The sequence below is a fragment of the Clarias gariepinus genome, chromosome 15 (assembly GCF_024256425.1).
Source record: "Clarias gariepinus isolate MV-2021 ecotype Netherlands chromosome 15, CGAR_prim_01v2, whole genome shotgun sequence".
In the NCBI taxonomy this organism is placed as follows: Eukaryota; Metazoa; Chordata; class Actinopteri; order Siluriformes; family Clariidae; genus Clarias; species Clarias gariepinus.
Window position 1 is genome coordinate 8,334,846 of NC_071114.1, and position 21,467 is coordinate 8,356,312.

General features: G+C 37.8%; 1 protein-coding gene across 1 annotated transcript; it reads right to left on the reverse strand.

Annotated features, from left to right (window-relative positions):
- Positions 1–286: 286 nt before the first annotated feature.
- On the reverse strand, positions 287–20,506 carry npepps (aminopeptidase puromycin sensitive). The gene is made up of 23 exons (XM_053513730.1): positions 20,152–20,506; positions 15,166–15,250; positions 10,523–10,600; positions 10,170–10,291; positions 9,663–9,770; positions 8,662–8,862; positions 8,407–8,503; positions 8,278–8,311; positions 7,983–8,097; positions 7,544–7,708; positions 6,141–6,245; positions 5,944–6,004; positions 4,957–5,066; positions 4,815–4,878; positions 4,438–4,577; positions 4,178–4,312; positions 3,798–4,017; positions 3,553–3,695; positions 3,212–3,268; positions 2,907–3,014; positions 2,335–2,490; positions 1,556–1,603; positions 287–1,383 (listed from the first exon to the last, which is right to left on the reverse strand). Exons 1-23 carry the CDS (start codon positions 20,272–20,274, stop codon positions 1,237–1,239), a joined length of 2,622 nt encoding a protein of 873 aa, XP_053369705.1. The 5' UTR covers positions 20,275–20,506; the 3' UTR covers positions 287–1,236.
- Positions 20,507–21,467: the final 961 nt, after the last annotated feature.

Below are 21,467 nucleotides of genomic sequence, written 5' to 3' on the forward strand. Positions count from 1 at the left end.
ACATGCCTACTAGTGTCTGACTGACATCTGCATGCCTGTTTTAGTAAAATTACCCCTCTGGTGTTGGTACATAATCTATTCGCAAACATTTTTCACTGATTTAAGGCCTCAGAGCACAATTACAGAGTAAATGATCATTAAACTTTAAAGTGGGCGATGAATTTGAACTAGAGTTAATATAATCCAAAAGCCCAAAGATGGTTGTTCTACTTCAGGTGTGATTTTCACAACGTTAAAAGAGCTGTAGAATATACAATTTATAAAATGTCTTACCCAGATACAGGGGTGTCTAAAATGCCTTTTGTTTATTTTCTTATTCTGTAGTTAACTCGAGAGGGAGTGTATTGTGGAAGAGAAATTCTTACATACAGACGAAGAAGAAAAGATCATGTATGTTACAAATCAGATAAGTTGCAGGTCTCGGCAAGAATGCTTGCATTAAACGATATACATACAGTACCATGCTTATGCTGTTCGATCTGTTCGAACCTTTCCAGCACCGTGGATCAGTGCCGTTGCTGTCAAAACAAAAAGTCCTTTATACGAGCACACCATGACCTTTAACCCCATTCCGCCATGCCAAGGTGATTCTACATAAAACTGTGTACGGCCATCATAACGGATGACACAGCAGAGGAAGTGAAATACTGTTTGCACAGAAAACATACATGGCTAAAGGAAAAAAAAACAAAAAAACACTGAAAACAATTGCTGATATCAATGCGCCGATATCAAATGTTGCAAGCATGCCTAATTTCAAAAGACATAAATGGAAGAGCGAATTAAATTCACAGTTATCATACTACTGTGTAAATGCATGTAGAGGTCCATAGTGAAACGTCTGGCAGAGTGAAGTGCTAATCGTAAAAAGCATATGCATGCGTTACCGTTTTAAAAAGAAAACAAACAAACAAACAAAAAAAATATATATATATATGAAAATCACATCTGGAATTTTCTTACATCTTTGCATGTGCATCGTTTCCAGCAGGCAGAACAGGGTACAACATTTGTCATCACACTTCTGTCTCGATTTTGATTTCTCTGGTTATTCGCAAGATGTAACTACAGCGCTTGAATCGTCGTCACATAATATAGGAAAAAAACAAAGCCTGTTTAATTTCTGGATGCTCTCGCGCTCTGCTGGGGCGGACTGGCGGAGGCAGCGATGATTTGCTGGGAGATCTGAGAGATTAAGTGAGCAGGTCAGGAGAGGCCGGGGTCAGAGTTCAGGGGTCACACTGGCGGCGCTTTGCGCTGCAGCAGGTACTGATGGATGTCGTCGGCGTCCCGCTTGAGCCAGGCGGCGTTCAGGAGAATGTTCTCGCAGCACTGTTGCACGGTGCGCTCAGCTGCCGGCGCGTGGTGAGTCTCGAAGAAACTCTAAGGATGCAACAACAAACATGGAAGCAGAGATCAGAATTATGCAACAAAGCCGTTTTGACAAGTCATCCGTGAACTAAAACAGAACTAAATAAACAGAATTTTACAGCCGTGAAGTAAATAAACAGAACTGTATTAACCTCTCTAGGTTGACTTGAGTGACAGGACTTACCTTGACTTCTGCAGCCATTTTGTCAATTGCAAACCCATCGACGGTGAGCTGGACAGGGAAGATGTACAAAAGAAAATGTTTCTCAGTTTTATTAACTTAAAAAGATATACGTATATACAATGGAACCTTGGATTACGAGCATAATTAGCTTCAGAAGCGGGCTTGTATTCCAAAACACTTGTAAACCAAATTTTATTTTCCCATAATAAATAATGGAAACTCAAATTATTCCACAGAATTCCACAAACTATTATTAATTAATTATTTATTAATTATAAAAATTAACCTGCACTTTACCTTTTTAAAAAAGTAAAAATAAATCCTGATTCACGGTGTGTGTGTGTGTGTGTGTGTGTGTGTGTGTGTGTGAGAGAAGCCCGAGAGAATGTGAGAACCGGCAGTGTCAAATTACGCGCACACACACAGAAACATAAAGGGAGAGAGAAAACGGATTTTTAACCTTCTAATGAGACTTTCTTTTGCTTTACACGAGCGCACACACGTGCTATAAGAAACAGTACACACGCTTACAAACAAAATAAAGTATAAGTGTGTGTTTTACACACACACACACACACACGCGTGGTCACAGTGTTATAGTAAACAGTACACACGTGCACGGATGTTGATTATACCAGTGAGAGATGCGCACTAAGACCCAGCAGGGGAGACGATTTAACCAAAATTCCGCAGCACAAGAAAGAAAAACAGTTGTTAACCAAGACTTGCTCGTTTTCCAAACCAAAATTTATTAAAAATCTTTCACTATATAGGCTCACCTTAATGAGTCGAGATATGAGGAATCCACCCTGGTAGCGGTTATGAAGCTCCTCCCAGTTATCTCGGACAAATTTCCAAGCTGCTTTGCGGCCGTGCTTGCTGCTTCCGGCCACGCCTCCAATCACAGACACAGTGTCCTGGGGACGAACCTCATCCTACACACCCACACACACAGTCAGCACTACGTATGTCAATTCCTCAGAGCAAATTAGTGCTAAACAAAGCATGAGAGAGTAGAGTGCTGACTTCATGAGAAGTGTTTTTACCATCATAAACATGGTAATCTATACATTTATAAAAATGTAACTCAATCCTTAACAACTACTGTGCAGATAACTACTGTTTGTTTTTGATGTTTTCACCAGAGCAAATGCTTTCTCTTAACTGCTAGGTTTCCTTCATTTAATTTTTTTTCTCTATATTTTTTATGTAAAAAACTAAATCAAAACTTAAACACTGATTCTTAAATATATTTTTTTTATATCTTAACGATAACTTTAAATTACTCATTTTTATTTTTTATTTAGGTAAACCTGTGCAGGTCTGTGTGAAATGAAACGTTCCAGCATACCGAAAGAGAGAAGGTCAACACTCTCTGGATGAGGTCTGGAGACGAGATTGCTCCCAGAACTCTCTCTATGCGATTCTTCTCCTCCTGCATGTCAGCCTGTTTATGAAGCTGGACAGAAGAAATTCAATACACAAAGTCTTTACTACATAATCTGTCAAGTTTTAGCTTTTCACTCACTCATTCATTTATTCTCTACACTGCTTGCCACAAGCACTAAAGCCACAGTGCTTACCAATTGTTTATTTTTTTATTATAACCGTGTTAAATATCTCTCAGTACGACTTATACATGAGGTGCAATATTACCTTTAGCATAGTCTCCAGCGTTGAGCTATCCCCATGCTTTAAAACTGTTAGATAAACCTGGGGAAAAAAAAAACCTGCCTGTACAATACTACTTCATGGAAATCAGTACATTATAAACAGATAAAGGAATAAGTTCTACGCATCATCTTCACTACAAGAATAAAACCACACCTCATCCTTTGATGTACCCTTTAAAAAGATGAGTTTAAAAAATATATATAAAATATATATATTTTTTTATATATAAAATATATATATAAATGTATTGAGTGTTCATTTAAAAAAATATATATATAAAAAAAAAAAAGAGAGATGCAGTCTAAATGTGTTGCAGATCTTACTGGACTCCTGAGGTCTGCAGAGAGGATCTGCTTGCCTTCCACATGTTCTTTAAATCTCCTGCGAGCCTCCTCCAGCGTGGCCTTGTGTCCCGCCTTCCCCAGCTTTCCCAGCACAAGCCCTCGCAGCAGAGCGTCCAAGTGGCCTTGATCGTTACATGACAAAAACAGGAAATAAGAATCGACTAGGAAAAAAAAAAAAAGAAACTGGTAGAAAAAGCAGGGGGTTTGTTTTTCCTGACACTCACCCTCGCCAGGTTTGTTGTCCCAGCCCAGCTTTAGGCCGATGGGGGTAAAGAGGTCTCGGATGAACTCCTGGATCTCCTCGTGGTAGTCGGTGTGGGAGAGCAAAGAGGAGAGCACGCCCAGGTTACAGCTCAGGTCACTCCACACTGTGTAGTTCGGCTCGTTCACGAACGCCTCCATCATCTTCAGGACCTCCACCGTGCTGATCATACCTGCACGTGACTAACAAAGACAGAAGACATGTTCCGCAGTCATGAAAATTTTTGCAATAAATATTACATTCTGTAGGACCATGGGTCATGTCAGCTACTCTCAAACTCACAGACAAATAAGTGCTAATGTATATGTTATGGTAATCAGTAACCTGTGTGTGTGGTCTTACCAGAGAGAAAAGGTCATTCTGCAGGCCCAAACGATCTACAGGGAGCAGCGTAAGATCTCGGATTCCTGGCAGCAAACTCTCCAGCATGGCCGAGCTGTACTGGACCCTGTAGAAGCCTACCGTGCCTGGATTAAGCTACAACAAGAAAAAGAAACATTTCTTACACGATTGCTAATCTCAGGATAAAAATAATTCCTTGAAACCACAACAATGGAAATAGTAACATTGACAGCACACATACAGGGAGAAAGAGATCTGACCTTGACCCACTTATCTGGTCCCAGGTTAGGGATGATGACTGGGAGTTCAGGCTGGTCCATCAGAACCTTTATCTTGGAACAGCTGGGGTCCTCACTGGTGCAGATGCTAATTGGGACCATCCAGTTCGGGCAGTCCTCACCTAGCACACATACACAAACAATGAGAATGGAAAGCAAGCACCCATGCCTCAGGTTTGGGAACATATTTTCCTTCCTTTCATTTGAAACAGAAAACAGTAACATCAATTACAACAGAGAGGGTTTTATAGTCCCTGTGAAAATATGTAGGCCAACACTACAAAACCAAATCCAAACATTAAAGGACAACAGATCCTACTAACATTACAGTGCTATTTTAGCTTTTAAAAAAATCTTACCATTATGTGGTCCACTAGCACAGAACTTTTTCTGAGATATCTTCAGCATTCGATCGTCTCCTTGCTAAAAAGATTAAACATGACATTTATCATCACCAAAACATTTCCTCTTGCTTGTTTAGTATTAGGGCAAAGACTTTACCTGCTCCTGGTCCACTACAATAATGGGGAATCCCATCTGTTTGGTCCAGGAGCTCATCACTGCAGCAATGGGCTTCCCACTAGCCTGCTCTAGACAATCCCAGAGGTCCTCTGAAAACCACAAAGTACAAGGGAACAGGCAAAATTAGTTTCTACTTACAGTAAATCACTATTTAAAGGAATACCAGTGTTTTGTAACCTAATATCTTTCCACACTGGGTACACATAAACTCAAAACACCTTCGCAAAGCATTTGTGAAAATTGTATGTTATAAACAAACTTTTTTAAACAAATTATAAACAAACTTTTTTAAACAAATTTAAACAAACTCAAAACAGTTACTTTAATACTTTGACACCTACAATTGAGATAGAAAAGGGCAAAAAGTCGAAAAAATGAATATGACGGTAATGTATAATGACAAAGCTAAGAAATTCCTTTAAAGCATTCAATAGAAATGTGTCTAACTGCTTCAACAGCTGGCCTTGGGTTTCCTTTGTATGTACATTTTTGCTAATTTTTTTTTCAACACAGGGAATAAGTCAATTGTTTTCAGTGATAATCAGTGACCTGTACATTACAGACGACTTTATAAAAACAAAAACAAAAAAAAAGTTGGCCAAAAATTGTTTCGTGGTATTTCCCTTAAAGCAGTGAATAGTTAGGAGATAAGAACACTGTACGAGTACGAGGGGAAAAGCAAAAACGCTGCATTCATGTCTGCAGCTTAAAAAAAAAATCCTAAAGAAACTTTTGTCAATAAATTAAATGCACCATACAGCTACTTCAGTCTTTGCTCACAAACCTCCACATTTCACATTCGTCGTTTTTAAACTCTTAATTATAATATGCATCACAAAAGAAGATATACTGGTCTATACTTGGTTGATAATCTTAGCCAGATCGCTCAACACTAAGGTTAAAAACTTAGAAGACTCAATCTTGCAAATCATCATAAAATATACACTTGCAAAGGGAACAATGTACCTGTGGATGCATTTTTGTGTTGAAACTTTACAAGATACGCGTTCATTCCCTTTCTAAAATCCTAAAAAGAACGAAAAAGAAAAAGCACAAAAAGACATTAAGATGTTTCATAATTAACAGTTAAGCTGTAAATAAGTGTCTCTTATCCAAGATGTGAAAGTGTTAATGGTTCTTATGCTTGTTTTTTGTTTTCTTACCTCATCGCCTATGTAATTGTGCAGCATGCGAATAACAGAAGCACCTTTGCTGTAAGATATGGCATCAAAGATTTCATCCACTTCCGAGGGATGTCCTACATTAACCTGCCAATTTAGAGGACAGAATAAAACAAACTCATATTTCATTCAGCTAGATGCAGGCTTCAGTGCGGTTTTGTGGAAACTGACAGACAGACGTTGGCTACACTGCTACACAGAATAACAAATGAACAATACCTTCAGTACTCATTAAGACTTCCCTCTACAAGAAAATAACATCACTGATTATAGTTTTGTTTTGTAGTTTCTTATACACTTATTTTAATTGTTTTTTTTGTTTACTTTTATGAATGTTGTACATTTGTAAATTGTGCATATTTTTTCATAATGTTTTTTTATATTATTCTTATATTACTTATATCAGAAATGTATGTATTTTTATTGTAATCTGTAGTGCAATTTATTTAATTGTAGAGAAATCATTCTGTCTTCTTACATTACGGAGCAGCCATATAAGCATTTCACTGCATATCATACTGTGTATGTGTATTTGAGAAATGAAATTTTAATTTATTACATATATTTTATTTTATAACAGAATTTATAATGTACTTATTTAGTCTAACAGCAAATGTTTTTCTATGTTGAAATAATATCATCAATAAGAGTATAAATACCAAAAATTTTATCAATCATCTCAAAAGTATTTAAAAACTTAAACTCAAATTATTGGCCCAATTATTGATTATTAAACTCAAAAAGACTTTGACCAGGCAGGTATTATCTGTAATATATTGCAGTCTTTCCCACTTCGATTTAGATTTTTAGGTGATTAATTCGGCAGCACTAGTTCTTTTGCACTTTCCCTGTTCAAGACATTGTCAAACACATGTTGTTTAGATACTTTTTAGATACTGCTTACAGGATCTTTATTAAATCTGAAGCAATTGTTTTTAGAGTTTTATGCATCAGGAATAAGTATTTCTAAATAAAGAACCTCAGCCCTCAATGCACTCTACACTTCTGAAATCGGTCTTTGAACACTAGCCACCATAAAACAGATGCTTTTCAAACTTCATTTTAACACTCATTATACCCAACTGTGATTTGATTAACAGTTACCTTAATTTCAAATGAATATTAAAAGCTAGTAGAAATTGTAAAAATGAATAAATAAATAAATAAATAAATAAATAATAAATTGTGCATTTTAATCATCTACGCCATTGGGATGATATTTTCCTAATAATGTCACACATGAAATTACAATTTAGAGAACAAAGCTAAAGTTATGGTTTGCAATAGTAGAATAACAGGACGTGGAGTGTTGAAACAAAACAAAAAAAATAATAATAAAAAGAAACAAATAAATAAAAAAAAAACACAACCAGACACACACACACCTCAATTGGATGACTGTTATCAAGAGCATCCAGATCAAGAGCCCTGGTGTAGTCAGCAGATACAAACTGGGTCCAGATGTCATACTCGGGGAAACAGTGATCCACACAGAGGTACTCGATCCATGACGCAAAACCCTCATTAAGCCACAGATGGGTCCACCATTCCTGCAGAATACCCCTTTATCAGTAAATGGAAACCAGGCCTATGTACGTCTAACCTCCTTTCATAATAATAAATAAGTTACAATAACTACAATAAACACAAACTAAGAAAAATGGAAACGTTTCTCAAGAGATATATAGGCTTAAAATAAAAACAAGAAAGAAAAATCTTTAAATATCTATACACCACCAACACGACAGCTACTTTAATAAAAATAATGTACTAAGCCTCGCTCTCAGCATGAGTTCATCACGGTTACCGAGTTCACACACTCACCATAGTAACCAAATTCCCGAACCACTGGTGTGCCAGCTCATGCCCTACCACCAGGGCCACCCACTGACGCGAGGACGCACATGAATTCTTTGGGTCAATCAGCAGAGCAGTCTCCCTAAAACACAAAATGCGCACTGCAGTTTTTCCTTCAGGGGGAATGTTATCAAAAGATCAAATCTATAATCAAAGTGGACTTACTGGGAAAAAAAATACAACAGGAAGTCAAGATTCTTGTCATACACATACAAGTGGATACTGTTTACTAACTGGCTATTCAAAAGTGCATTCATAGTACCTGTAAGTAACAAGGCCCCAATTTTCCATGGCACCTAAACGCATGAAATAAAAATAACAGTTATGTACTGCAGAAATTTGGAAAAAAATATATATTATCAGGCAAAAAAAAAAAAATGTAAAAACATACCAGCAGCAAAATCAGCAATTGCTATAAGATCAATTTTAGGCAACGGATAAGGAACATTAAAATATTCTTTGTAGAAAGGTAAGGTCTTAGTAGCCACCTAAAAAAATGGGGAAAAGACAGAAGATTTAAAGTTAATAAAATTGACATATGACATAAAATTACTTTAAATGGGGCAAAAAAAACTAAACAAAAAGCAGCTAAGCAATAAATAGTATTTGGGTCACATTTACACAAGTTTTGGAAGAGATTGTTTACCTCCAGTGCAAACTTGCCCTGCTCGGCTTTCCCTACTGGCGTGTACACACGGACCGTCACGCCGTCAGACGACTGGCTCTCCACGAAATCGTACTCGCCGATGACGAACGCCACCAGGTAGGTGGACATAATGGGTGTAGTGGCGAATTTGACTTCCACAAGACTGTCGTCCTCTGGGTACGGCTTACGATCGATGACGTTCTATAGCGCAGAATATCACAGACGTGAGAATCGGACCGAAAAAAAGTTGAAAATGTAAAGGTAAAAAAAAAAATTATAAGTAAAATGCCCCCCCCCACACACACACACTGTGGAAGCGCGTGTACCAAAATAGCTTAATAGGTTAGAGGAAACGGAAGCTTTTAGCTCGCAGCTATGCCTGCTTCTTCCCTCCATTAACTGCTGTAATCAGCGTGTGCTCTAAAACTCGGGGGTGAAACCAGAGCTGCGTGGCCATTACTCTCCCGTCCTCACACAACACTGAACTGAATTATGATTAACCGATGGATGGAAGCGGTCTTCAAGCTTAACAATTTAAATATCTTTTTTTTTTTACACAACAATAAAGATTACTGCATTATGGTAAGCAGCCCTCAAGACTTGTTGAACTAACTAAGATTATAAGCAACATTATTCCAGCACCTAAGACCAGAATAACACATTTACATTGCGGCATTTGGCAGACGCACTTATCCAGAGCGACTTAAATTTTTTATTCAATTACACATCTGAGCAGTTGAGGGTTAAGGGCCTTGCTCAAGGGCCCAACAGTGGTAACTTGGTGGTTGTGGGGTTTGAAACTTAGACATTCCAAACCATAGTCCATTGCCTTAACCACTGAACTACCCCTCAAACAATTACGCTGATGAGAAATATTGCTTTAAGAGAACTTTTGCTCAGTGCAAAGAGAAAGTACCCAACTGAGCATCTTGTTACACTAAACATGCAGGCAATGACCCCTAGCATGAGTGTGTTTGCTGGGGCTTGGGGGGGAAGCATACCATATTGGACAAGGCTACTCGATCCTTGGGGACTATAAGGGTAATGTCAAAGGTGGCTTTGATAGCTGGCTCGTCCCAGCAAGGGAAAGCTCGGCGGGCATCTGTGGCCTGAGAGAGAGAGAGAGAGAGAGAGAGAGAGAGATTGATTGTCAATGGTATTTTGGCTGGTGAATGGAATTTGACATCCATAAACAAAAGCTGAAATGAAACAAAACCTGATACTACAGACTCTCAGGCAGACACACTTGTATTGAGTGTGAACAGGAGCATTAATGTCTTCCTTCTTCCTTCCTCTCCTTGTGGCCTTTCACTCTAAACCACCCCTCCCTGTTTGCTCAGTTACTTATTACCTCTTTCATACAACACTCATATAATATACAAGTTCTTACTCATATATAACAGACTATGTCGAGCTGTCTGTAGGGAAAAACAATTCCAAGGTATTTATAAACATCGGGATTAAACTCAAAGAAAAACACAAAAGAAACGAATGAGCTGCTGAGTTACCTCGAACTGTGTGACGGCTGCATAGCGGATTTCTCCTGACGAAGTCGAGTATTTACTTCTATAGAAACCTTTCATTTTATCATTCAACTCTCCAACAAAGTCAATCTTCAACACACCAGACCCTAGAAAATTGCAGAACACATAAAATTTTATTTATTTTTTTTGCAGGATCATGAATAAAACCAGAGCAAACCTATGCATAGGGTAAAATTTTAATTGTGAGCTAACACAATGAGGAAACAATCGCTTCTGACAGCAGGCTGATTAGCCATCTTCTCAGCTGCTGAAAGAACAACTGTACATTCTGTCTGTTAGCATAGCAGGAACAGAGAGAAACGAGTGCTGGCGTTTACCTTTCAGAAGAGCGCTGGGGAATGACAGAGTGACTTTCTCATCCTCGTTCTGATAGTTAAATCCTGTAGCGCTTATTTCTGAATAAACATAAGGAAACAGAAAGATAAGTTATCCAGCATCACAATTGTAGCAAATGGCAAGAAAACGTACTGTACATCTGATCTGCATGAACTGGTAAAGCCTGAGGCTGTGGCTGAAAAGTGAGCAATGTAAGTCTAAACACTAACTCTATGCACATCGAGTAATGATAGAAAAGATCTGGAGAAATGAAACAGAATATGTTTAATAACATTATTACATCAACCAAATAAACAAAACCATAAAACAGTTATGTATAATTGTCTATTATTCTAATCATTGCTATTTATTTATTATTTTGCCTGTTGTTGCATTTCTTATTTTCTATCTGTCTTTGCATTTGATTGAGCTCTAATCAGGAAATTGCCCTTATCTTCAGAAAGAAGGATGTCCCAATACCATTCAGGTACTCGCTGATACCAAATACATAAATACAGGGCGAGGTCCTAGGGAAAGACGAATATAATTTTTAAAAATGCTCTGTGTCCGCGTTACCCATCATGTCATGTATTTTTTTTGGCCAAATTGACAATGACCATTGATAAAAGCACTATATAAATTAAATTAAATTAAGCAGTGTGCAGTAGGTGAAATATAAAAGTTTAAAGTATAAAATCTTCAATTTCTGCAAAAATCGGTTGTTAAACATGTTACCTTCATGACTCTTAAACAAGACTGAGAAAGTTTTAATCTTAAACATTGTAAAGCACTTTAATAAACACTATCCAAGCTGGTTACTCCAGTTCTGATAGAGTAATGCTTTTTTTTTCTCTATAAACCCAAACCGTTTTTTTGAGGGGTATGAGTGAATGCCCGGTGTCAAAATAAGTCTGCAAGTTCCTTCTGTTTTACTACATCACAAAATCCTCCTCTAAATCTTATAAAAATAAGATTTTCTTTTCTTTTAAGGCACTCCTCATAAACAAATTCTCACTGGTCACATCGTAGCAATCGGACATGATACAGTCATAAACATCGTAGAGAAATGAAGCTTATTGAAGCAGGAAAATAAAACATGGATAAATCAAAATCACCCAAAATGCACCTTAGTAGGTGATTTGATGTGACAGGCCACATACACTATATTGGCAAAAGTATTTGCTTGCCTGCCTTCACATGCTTATGAACTTGAGTAACATCCAACTCTTAATCCATAGGGTTTAATATGATGTTGGCCCCGCCCGCTTTACAGCTATAAGAGTTTAACACTGTTTAGGAGTGTGGTTATTGGAATATTTGACCATTCTTCCAGAAACGCATTTGTGAGGTCAGACACTGATGTTGGAGCGCACAAAAAAAACAAAAAAAACATTTGAGATTCAAAGACAATTTTTATATATTTTCTATAAATCAACATCATTGTTTTGCCACCATTCTTTTTTCATCGAATCTTTCTTGGTTCCACTTCCTCTCTGACGCTCTTGATCGGATTGTTCTTGCTTTCTTGATAGAACCGATCTCTCTCGCACTTGCTCTCTAATTGGGGCACTTCTTTCTTGAGCAGATCTCTCTCCCTCCCCCCGATTAAATCACACTTTCTTAATCAAATCCCCCTTGCTCCCAAGCCCTCCTTTCCCTGTATCATTTTCTGGACCAATTATCTCTCTTTTATTGGAATACTTTCTTTCTTATTCTGATCTCTCTGAAAAGATCGCTCTCTTGATTGGATCCTTCTCTCTATTCATTTTTTATCAGAGCTGTTTTCAGGACGTATCAGTGTAAATTTTGTATGAACAGTTTTATGAGTACCAGTAATCAAGAGCAGTATCGGTGTGTGCCTATTCAAAACCCTCCTCAGTTATAAAAACCCTCCTTAGCCTAAGAAAAAAAAGAATTTCACATATCAGTTGTAAAATATACATGATATAAATATACACTTAAGGCAGGGCTTGACACTAATTCGATATCAATATATATCGCGATAGAATTTTTTTCAATAACAGTGATACGATTTTTAAACACATTTCCGATATTTCGATATACATTTGAATATATGAGCCAACGGTTTTCTCTCTCTTGCGCTGCGGAATTGCAGGTAATCGTCTCCCCTGCTGGGTCTTAGTGCTCGTCTCTTACTGGTATAATCAATTTCCGTGCACGCGTGTTCCGTTAACTATAACACTGACCACGTGCGTGTGTGTGAAACATATTTAATTTTGTGTTTGTTAGCGTGTTTGTACAGCGCGCGTATAAAACAAAAGCAAGTCTCATAGAAGGTAAAGATCTATTTTTCCTCTCCTCTCGTGTTTTGCGTCAGAGCGGAGTTTGTGTGCAAGGCAGAGAGTATGTGTGTCTATGTGTGTGCGAAGCTGAAGGGAGTTGGGGGTGGGTGTGGGCTGTGTGTGTGCGCGCACGCGTACCTTGCACACACACACTCGCCTTTACTTGAAAGGAGTTGGGGGTGGGTGGGGGCTGTAAAGGCGAGAGTGTGTGTGCGTACTTCTGCTAATTCTACTAATAAGCTGTGTCTGAGAGTTTTATTTAAATGAATAGTTTATTTCACATTTCTTGTTTGTAAAGGCAAAATACAAATAATAAGTGAACCTTATTTTTTTGTACTGTTTTTATAAAAAAAAAATATATATATAATTTTAATAGGAGGAGCCTGGAGGTATTATAGACTTTGCAAATTCAGTTTGCAGACATCCATTGTGTGCGTCCTCGGCAGTTTTTTTTTCCTGAGGCTTTTTAAATAGTCCATATCGATATCGGAATTATATCGTATCGACCAAAGTTAAGAAATACATCGTGATATAAATTTTTGCCATATCGTCCAGCCCTAACTTAAAAAATAAGGCAATCTGAAAAGGTTAATACTTTAGTCAGATTTAAATAAGATTTAGAATAGTGCTCAAAAAGTATTTGAATTATTTTTTATTTTGGCAGCTGGAGTCGATAAATACAGACACGTTAAAGCTATAACGCTGCCATAATATTGTAGCCAAACCCAAATATAATATTCTAGGCAAAAAAGCAAAGTCTAAAATAAAAGTTTTTTATAAATAAACAAATGAGGCAAGTAATCGTATCGCAACTCACTATCCACCCGTAATAATGTTTTTAACTGCAGCACATCGCTCTGATGAACGTTCTTGCCTGTGAGCTGTGGTGCGTCCTAACTAAAAGTGATTACATGAGCGTGGCTAGTATCTTCACCTGAAAATGCGTGTTAATTAACCTGTCTAGTAAAATCTCTCTGCTGTTAAGCAGATCCTCAGGAGAGATGTGTGCTGTGTGGCAGGCATTCTGAAAAAACCTGCTGTAATTACGGAATCGAGGTGCATTGAACCACTACAGGTTTTGTTATGTAGGAAAAAACATACACACGATGCTGTGCATTGTTTCTGTCCACAAACAGTCAGAATTATTTTCCTTCTGTGTCTGTTGAGGCTGCATGTCCATCAGGAAGACTGAATTACAGTCCAGACATGAAATCCACTAGTCCTGGGAAACGACTGACTCACGGCTGCACAGAACTGCCCTGCATACTTGCAGAACAATACGCGGTGCATCTCAATATGTAAGGAGCGACACGTGATCGGCTGTGCGGTTGTAAGCAATTAGCACACACCGTTTACTGTTGGTTGTAATGTTGTAAAACATCTGAGAGACAAGCAAGTTCCTGTTCTCCTTTAAGATACAACCATAATAAGCGGTTACTCCTTCTACATCAAACCTGCGCACACGCGTGCACATTCTTTCTCTCTTTGTCTCTGACTCAATCACTCTTTAGTGATCGAATATCTCTTGCTCCCTCAAGAAACTTGTGTCCTTGCATGAAAGAAAATTAGGCTACCGGAACTGTTTCTTAACTCTCTTGATCGGATTGCTCTTGCTTTCTTGATGGAATCGTTCTCTCGTGCTCGCGCTCTCTCTCTCTCTCTCTGATTGGAACACATTCTTTCTTGATCATATCTCTCAATCTCTCTCTCTCTCAATCAAATCTTTTGCTCCCTCTTTCTTTCAAATTGAGTCACTTTGTCAAATCTTTCTCTCCCTATTTCTTTAGAGCTGTTTCTCCCTCACCGCATAAAAACACAGACTGTCAACTGCCCAAAAGAAAAAAACCTGAAGCATAAACTTTTGTCCTTAAAATTTTACTTTACATGGCACTATGACTGTTAAAGCGCTTAAAGTCACAATCAGTTTTATGTGGCATGTCCAACAGACAAACCTTATCGATTGAGCTGCTACTATGACAACATATTAGAACGATGGTTCTAATATGTTGTCATAGTAGCAGCTTAATCGATGATTACATTAATATACAATATGCATTACTAATATATAATTGTGCGTTGTTTCCGTATACAACATGCTCTTATACCAAAAATCAGCCACTCAGACTGCTCAGATATGAGCTTTAACTGCCCCATGGTACGATATAAAATATTTACAGATAAAGTATACAAAAAAAATAACCTGAGGAAGAGACAATATTTACAGTCATCCTTTTTCTTTTTATCAACTTCCTAAATACTAATCTCTAAATAATAACACACACACACCTGCTGCATTCACAATGTCAAAAAAAAAAAAAAAAAAAAAAACGTTCCATGCTTACCTTCCCCTCCGTCTGGTGCAAAAGATGCAGTGATTATATCAATATCCGCACAGTTCATCACGATTTGATTTGTCCCTTGTGTAACCTGCAAATAAAAAAATAAAAAAATAGATAAGTCAGCTAAACGCATTTACACCACCAAAATATCGCAGGCATATAACCATCGCTGGACGCCAATTCCACAGAAACACACGGCTGTTGTATTCAGTGCTCTCCTAAATAGTTAAAAAAACTCATTAATTTGTCTGGATTTATACAATTCTAATTTGTTTATTCAATCTGCTATTTTATTCGTTTTCCTTACTTCACATTCACATCTCTATTTTTGATCGACCTATAGAGGGCGACGTCCATCACTGGCTTCCTTAAACACGGGTAATGTGCCGTCTTCCTTCCTCTGCATGCATAATGGTTGGCTAATGCCAATGTGATTGACAGGGACAGAGAGAAGCCCATCAAACCCCAGAGCGATCATAGTCAAATTACTTTATTTATTTTTTTATTACAGGAGCACATTTCTGTCATTTTTGTGCTTTCTCAGTCAGCATTGTGATTTTACTGTTACTGTATCCCTGAGCACTTTAAACAAGTAGGTTTATTACAAGTACGCATTACACATCACTTTCACACACAGGATCAGACCAAACCAAAAAACTGTTAAAACTGTCTTTAAAAAAAGGTTTATTCACACAAGTAATGGCTTCTTTCCATTTTAATTAGAGTTACTACAACACAAAAAATCTTTAAAAAAAGAAGGAAAAAAAAAACATCCTAACACAATCTTGTAACATAAAATCTGCTTCTTTTAAAAAAAATCTCCATCTAATCAAGATATTGCTAGCCTAGTTTGCAGCAAACTGGAGCAGACTGCCAGCCAGAGCCTGGACACTGAAGAGCCATTCATCCAGGCCAGCATGCTCAACCAAGGGTCTCAGATCCCCGACCATGTGGGGACTTTCTGCAGCCATTAGAGTCTAAAAGCATTCATCAGCAACTGGTGTTAGAGTGAGGCATGCATGTGCACTCGAGAGTAATTAAATAAACACAGTTAATATTTCTTTGCAAACTATACGCATAAAAAAAAAAAAGAATCAGTTGTGTTGTATAACTAATTATTTTTTGATAAAAAGTAAACAATATCAGGTAAGTTTTACTGAGCATGCTGAAGGACAGGCCAGAGTTTTTCTCTTCACTTTTTCACATTGCTGTCTTTCTAATTTCATGCAAAACCCGAGGAGCCTGCATTAGTAGTTTTTGTTTGTGTGGTTGCTCATTTTCTCCCGTCTGATAAATGTGATGTTGCATTCTTTACATGCATACAAACAAAAGTATTATGCAACTTATGTACAAGTTAAAATACAGGTGGGTCCTGGGTTTATGAGTACCCCCATGGGGGGGAAATGAGGAAGGAAATGAAGGAAATAAGCTAGCCTAAACGATTTCAATAAATCTATTCGGGAGCACAGCCATAGAAAATGTGGGTCCTGTAAAACTGTCCCGATTGTGAATAATCCTAATTTTGGAAAATCCCTAACAAAACATAATTAAAAGTCCAATACAGGGGAAAACAGCTCAGAGACAAAATAGCATCCAGGACTTCCCTCACGAGTGTTGGAAAAGGGGACAGATTTAGTCAAGTGGATTGGTGTGCTTTGCATTGTATATTCGTGTCAAAGGCATACAAGGCTTAATAATGCAGACAAAGACTATAGGGCGGTTATGAATTTTGCCCACTTTATTTATTTTTCAAATAAACTATAAAAATTACTTTTGCACAATATACATGTTTACACAATTACACAATAACTTTTTAGATGCACTGTAGATGCATGTGTACATAGTACATGTGCATTCATATCACACACATAGATAGATGCATGTCCTCTATTCATGTGTGACGTCAGTCTAAGAACCTGACCATAAATCCTAAATTATATAAAGGAGAACAGCAGAACAGAGCCCGCTGACATACCTGGTTAGATAATTGTGATGCCATTTGTAATAAACCCCACACTTAAACTTCGTCACTTTGCAAACATAAGAATTACTCTTCGCAGCTCAGTTCTTCATGAGCTTTGTTAATGCAAAAAAAAAAAAAAAAAACTGGCACGAAATCTGAGATATTTATCCGTTAGGCCTGAAAAAAAAGAAAAAAAAAAAGAAAAGAAAAAAAGACTTTTGTATTCAGAGAGAAGCAGTCAATACATATATGCAAGCGTAGATGACCCATCTAGCTGCAGACTAAACTCTAACAGCAATTTATTACACTAAACAGAGTGATATTTTTACATGCATGAAAATGACTGCAGTGGATTCAGATGAGGTGAGGAAGGAGAGCAAATTGGGAGACTTGGATGCTGTAAGAAACCTGTACATGTGACAGAAGGTTGGCGTACTCAGGGTTTGTGGAGTTAATCTCACGGCACAGATGCCACACTGATCCCAGCAGGGCAAATTTCAAAATGAGGTTGAGACCTACAGCAGCTCAACACACATCAATGTGATGGCCTACAAAAAAAATTATAATTAAAAAAAATAAATAAATAAACAACCATTTATTTATTTTTTTAGCTAAATAAAGACCCTCATCCTCCATCAATCGATGGCCCATGGATGTGTTTTGCCTAGCTGCTCAAACCCTCCCGCGATCACACAATCATGCAGCTGTCGGTGTGGAGTAAAAATAGAAAGCACGACAAAACAGAAAAAGACAGGAGTGTGGAACTAAAACAGAGCTCCTGTTTGTTATATGAGCCACACCTGATTACATTAAACACTCAAATCTGTTTCACTAGCGAGTGCTGCGCAACTTGAGCTTAAATCTGATCTGAACAACTTTCAGATGCTGTGTGACAAAATCCACCAATAAACAAAATCTGTACTTGAATGGTGTCACTGACAGACATTTCAACCTCAATTAACTCCATGAATAGCTGTTTCGGTCTGGCTTTTGACGCTCTTAGATTTTCACATATACATTTTACAAGACACATAAAATGGTTTTTGGAACAGTAGGGAAAAAAATATATACAATAAACATAATGCAAACATATAAAAGCTATATTTGTCTTTTAAAATTGTGCAACACTGCACGAAAGCAGAAGTACTGCTGATTAGAAATGGGGAAAAAAATTTATTCCGTTATGAATTGCAATTCTTTTGTGTGCTGATTCATGCATCGTCACATTGACTCCAAAGTGAAAGATTTTTAAATGGTTTATTACATTTATAACAGAGATGCACCGATCACAATGACTGGATTGGCTGGTTTTTAGCTTGATCAGCCATGTCCGATCAGCCTCAAATTTAATCGAGTGCTCCAACAGAAGCGTATTTTATGAAGGCCCAGGTTCAATTCTCAACCAACACCCAAACTTCAGCCAGGATAAAACCTGTGCAAGTTGTGTGTGGATCGGATTATCCGGTGTGGCGACCCATCGTCGGGAGAAGCCAAAAGACCAACAAAAAAAAAATTATTAAAAGTTGAAACTGATTATTTTTTTCCTCCAAACTCTGCAAGCGAATTAATACATTTCATTGTGTTCAATTCAGTTATGAAGCTATTGTACTATAAAACTTTTGATGACAAATTTTTTTTGGTTTAAGGTCCTAAAATTAAAACAAAGCCAGAAAATTTATTTTAAATGGGGATAAAACCACAATACTTATATGATCACAATGTTAATCGAATTGGCACCTGTGTATGGCACTATCGGATCGTGTGGTCCCTGGTGATTCCTGTCCTTACTGCTGAAGGTTAATTTATCCAAATGTATGTGAAGTACATCAAACTAACCTGATTGTCATCTTTCAAAAAGTTGTCGTATGTGAGCTCTACTTTAATTAAAAAGTTTGTGGCATCACTTTACGTCTCCTCTTTGATAAATCTGTTACTGTGTGATTAGGTCTGTTACGTTTAACTTTGTGTCAGCCATGTTTCTTGTTCAACTATTATAAATGAGCCCTAGTCATGTGAACAAATAAGCCATTTGTAATATAAATATATATATCCCCTTCAATAATGTTTCAGGGGGGAGGTTATTTGCCATACTTGAGACATTGTTTTAACTATAAAAAAAATTATCAAGCTTTTATTATGGTTCCTTGAGCTAAAAAATAAACCCGGGTACATCATTAGATTCTTTAGAATGTTTATGCCTTCGAAATAGGTGTTGTTACAGTACTATTTGACGGTTGAGGCTGTCAAACAACATTTTAGAGGGCGCATTAAAGGTTCCATATAGAACAGACAGGTTTGTCGGTCAGACAGGTTTTCCAAAACATGGCCAGAAAGAGAATTATTTGTGTGTTATTCAGCTTTTAGTAACACTTATTATGAGTGTTGATATAAAACATTCAGAATAACCTGAGGGGTAGAAATGACGATGTAAAGGACTTTTCGCTTTATCCAAACACACTGATCATAATGACTAGTGCAAAACCTAATGCAAGTGTTTAAAGTAACCTGCACATGGCACCTGTTCAGCTTCACTCTCTCAGATTTGCACAGTCACTTACTAGCTAGGACAGGCTCATGAGTTACCAAGCAAACTATAGAGATATCCACAAACAAGTAAAATAACGTTATTAGAAAATGACAGATTTGGTTCAAGTCGGTTTTCCCCTTAAACAAACCAACTTTTGCTGATACTACCTAAATGACTTCCAAAATCCTCCTACTAAAATAACGTTACTAAATTGCTAGCTAGCATGCTAACATGCTTTACTAACTAGCTAACTCATTAACTAGATAGCAAACTTACTCACCTAGCCTCGCCACACACAAACACACACACTCGCTGACGCACTCACGGCTAACAGTAACGTTATTCTGGAGCTAAAGGTAACCTGCTAAATGACTAGCTCTTTTTAGGCCAGTTAGCTTTAGCAGCAGGAGAGTATCGTTACTAAATGTGGACATTCTCACCAGCACTGAACGTTTTTAACACCGCTTACACACTCAGTGCATTGAAAAAGCAAGCTTACCTCCACCTGCGCCTCCAGTTTGCCCTCGAAGGTGAAATCGATCAGGTCAGGCTTCAGACACAGCGCATAGTTAACGGGACAAACGTCAGTAGGCAGCCGCACGAAGGGCCTCCTCTCAGGCATGCTGACTCGAGTTCGGTCGGGAGCGTCAGCACAAAGCGTACAAGAAAACCGAGCAACGGGTCTATTCGGTCCTAAGGGCTGAAAAACAAGCCTTGAGGGAAAATCAGGATTTTTTTAGTACGACCTAGCGAACGACTGAGAGCGAGAAAGAAACCTGACGGCTCAGAAACAGCAACATAAACTAGCTGGGCTTGCTGCTAACTGGCTCCCGTCATCCTCCCATCTCACTTCAAACCGACCGAAATAGTAGGCAGTGTGTACGTGCGCGCTCTGGCAGTATTATGACGTAATGACGTAAAGGGGCCCCCTAGCGCGTGCGAATGCTGCTTCATTTCACGAATCAAGTGTGCAGATAGGTACACGTGGAAAAAAACAGATATGGACCTTACCATGAAATCTTGTTTATTAAAAAGTTTAGGGAAAAAATTATTTTTACTCGATAACATCCAAGTGTGTTGCTTTCAAATTTTTCAATGTTCTCATACCTTATTTCTTTATACTGACTACGAAGATAGATAGATAAAATTATATTGTCTATCACTTCTTGACATATTTAAAGGAAACATAACATACATTAAACACATTGCTGCCTCAACTGAATTTGAGTACTGGTACTGGCTAGTGCAAATATTAATGTACATCAGAGGAAATATATGCGTTGTACAACTTATAATATATACTTGACTATAGTATACAGAGGAGGTGGTATGGTATGGTGGTGTGGTGTGGTGTGGTGGTTTGCACTGTCGCCTTGCACCTTGAGGTTCTAGGTTTGATTCCTGCCTCAGATCTGAGTGCATGGAGTTTGCATGTTCTCTGGGACTTTGTGGGTTTCCTCTGAATATTAAGATTAAGCTAACTGCATTCCCAAATTGCCCATATTTAAGAGTGTGTGTGTACCTCGCCTTGTGCCCTAGGTTTCCTGGGATAGGCATCAGGCCCCCTGTGACCCTGTATACAGGATAAAGTGATATAGATGATGAGTGAGTGAGTGTACACAGAGGGGCCCAAAAATGTATGTCTCTCTTCTGATTGTCATATGATAGCAACAACAATGGTGCAACTATTGACATCTTTAAAAGAAACATGATACAACACATTGCACATTAAACAATATTTCAAATGGAGGTAAAAATAAGGGCATAGATAAAAATTGTTGTAAACATTTTTGGGCCTCTGAATATATATCACCC

Coding starts and splice junctions, on each gene's coding strand:
- npepps (XM_053513730.1), bottom strand. CDS start 20,274: ATGCCTGAGAGGAGGCCCTTCGTGCGGCTGCCTACTGACGTTTGTCCC. Junction 4,313..4,437: donor GACCAGATAAGTGGGTCAAG/GTCAGATCTCTT, acceptor TTCTTGTTGTAG/CTTAATCCAGGCACGGTAGG. Junction 3,696..3,797: donor GGACAACAAACCTGGCGAGG/GTGAGTGTCAGG, acceptor GTAACGATCAAG/GCCACTTGGACGCTCTGCTG.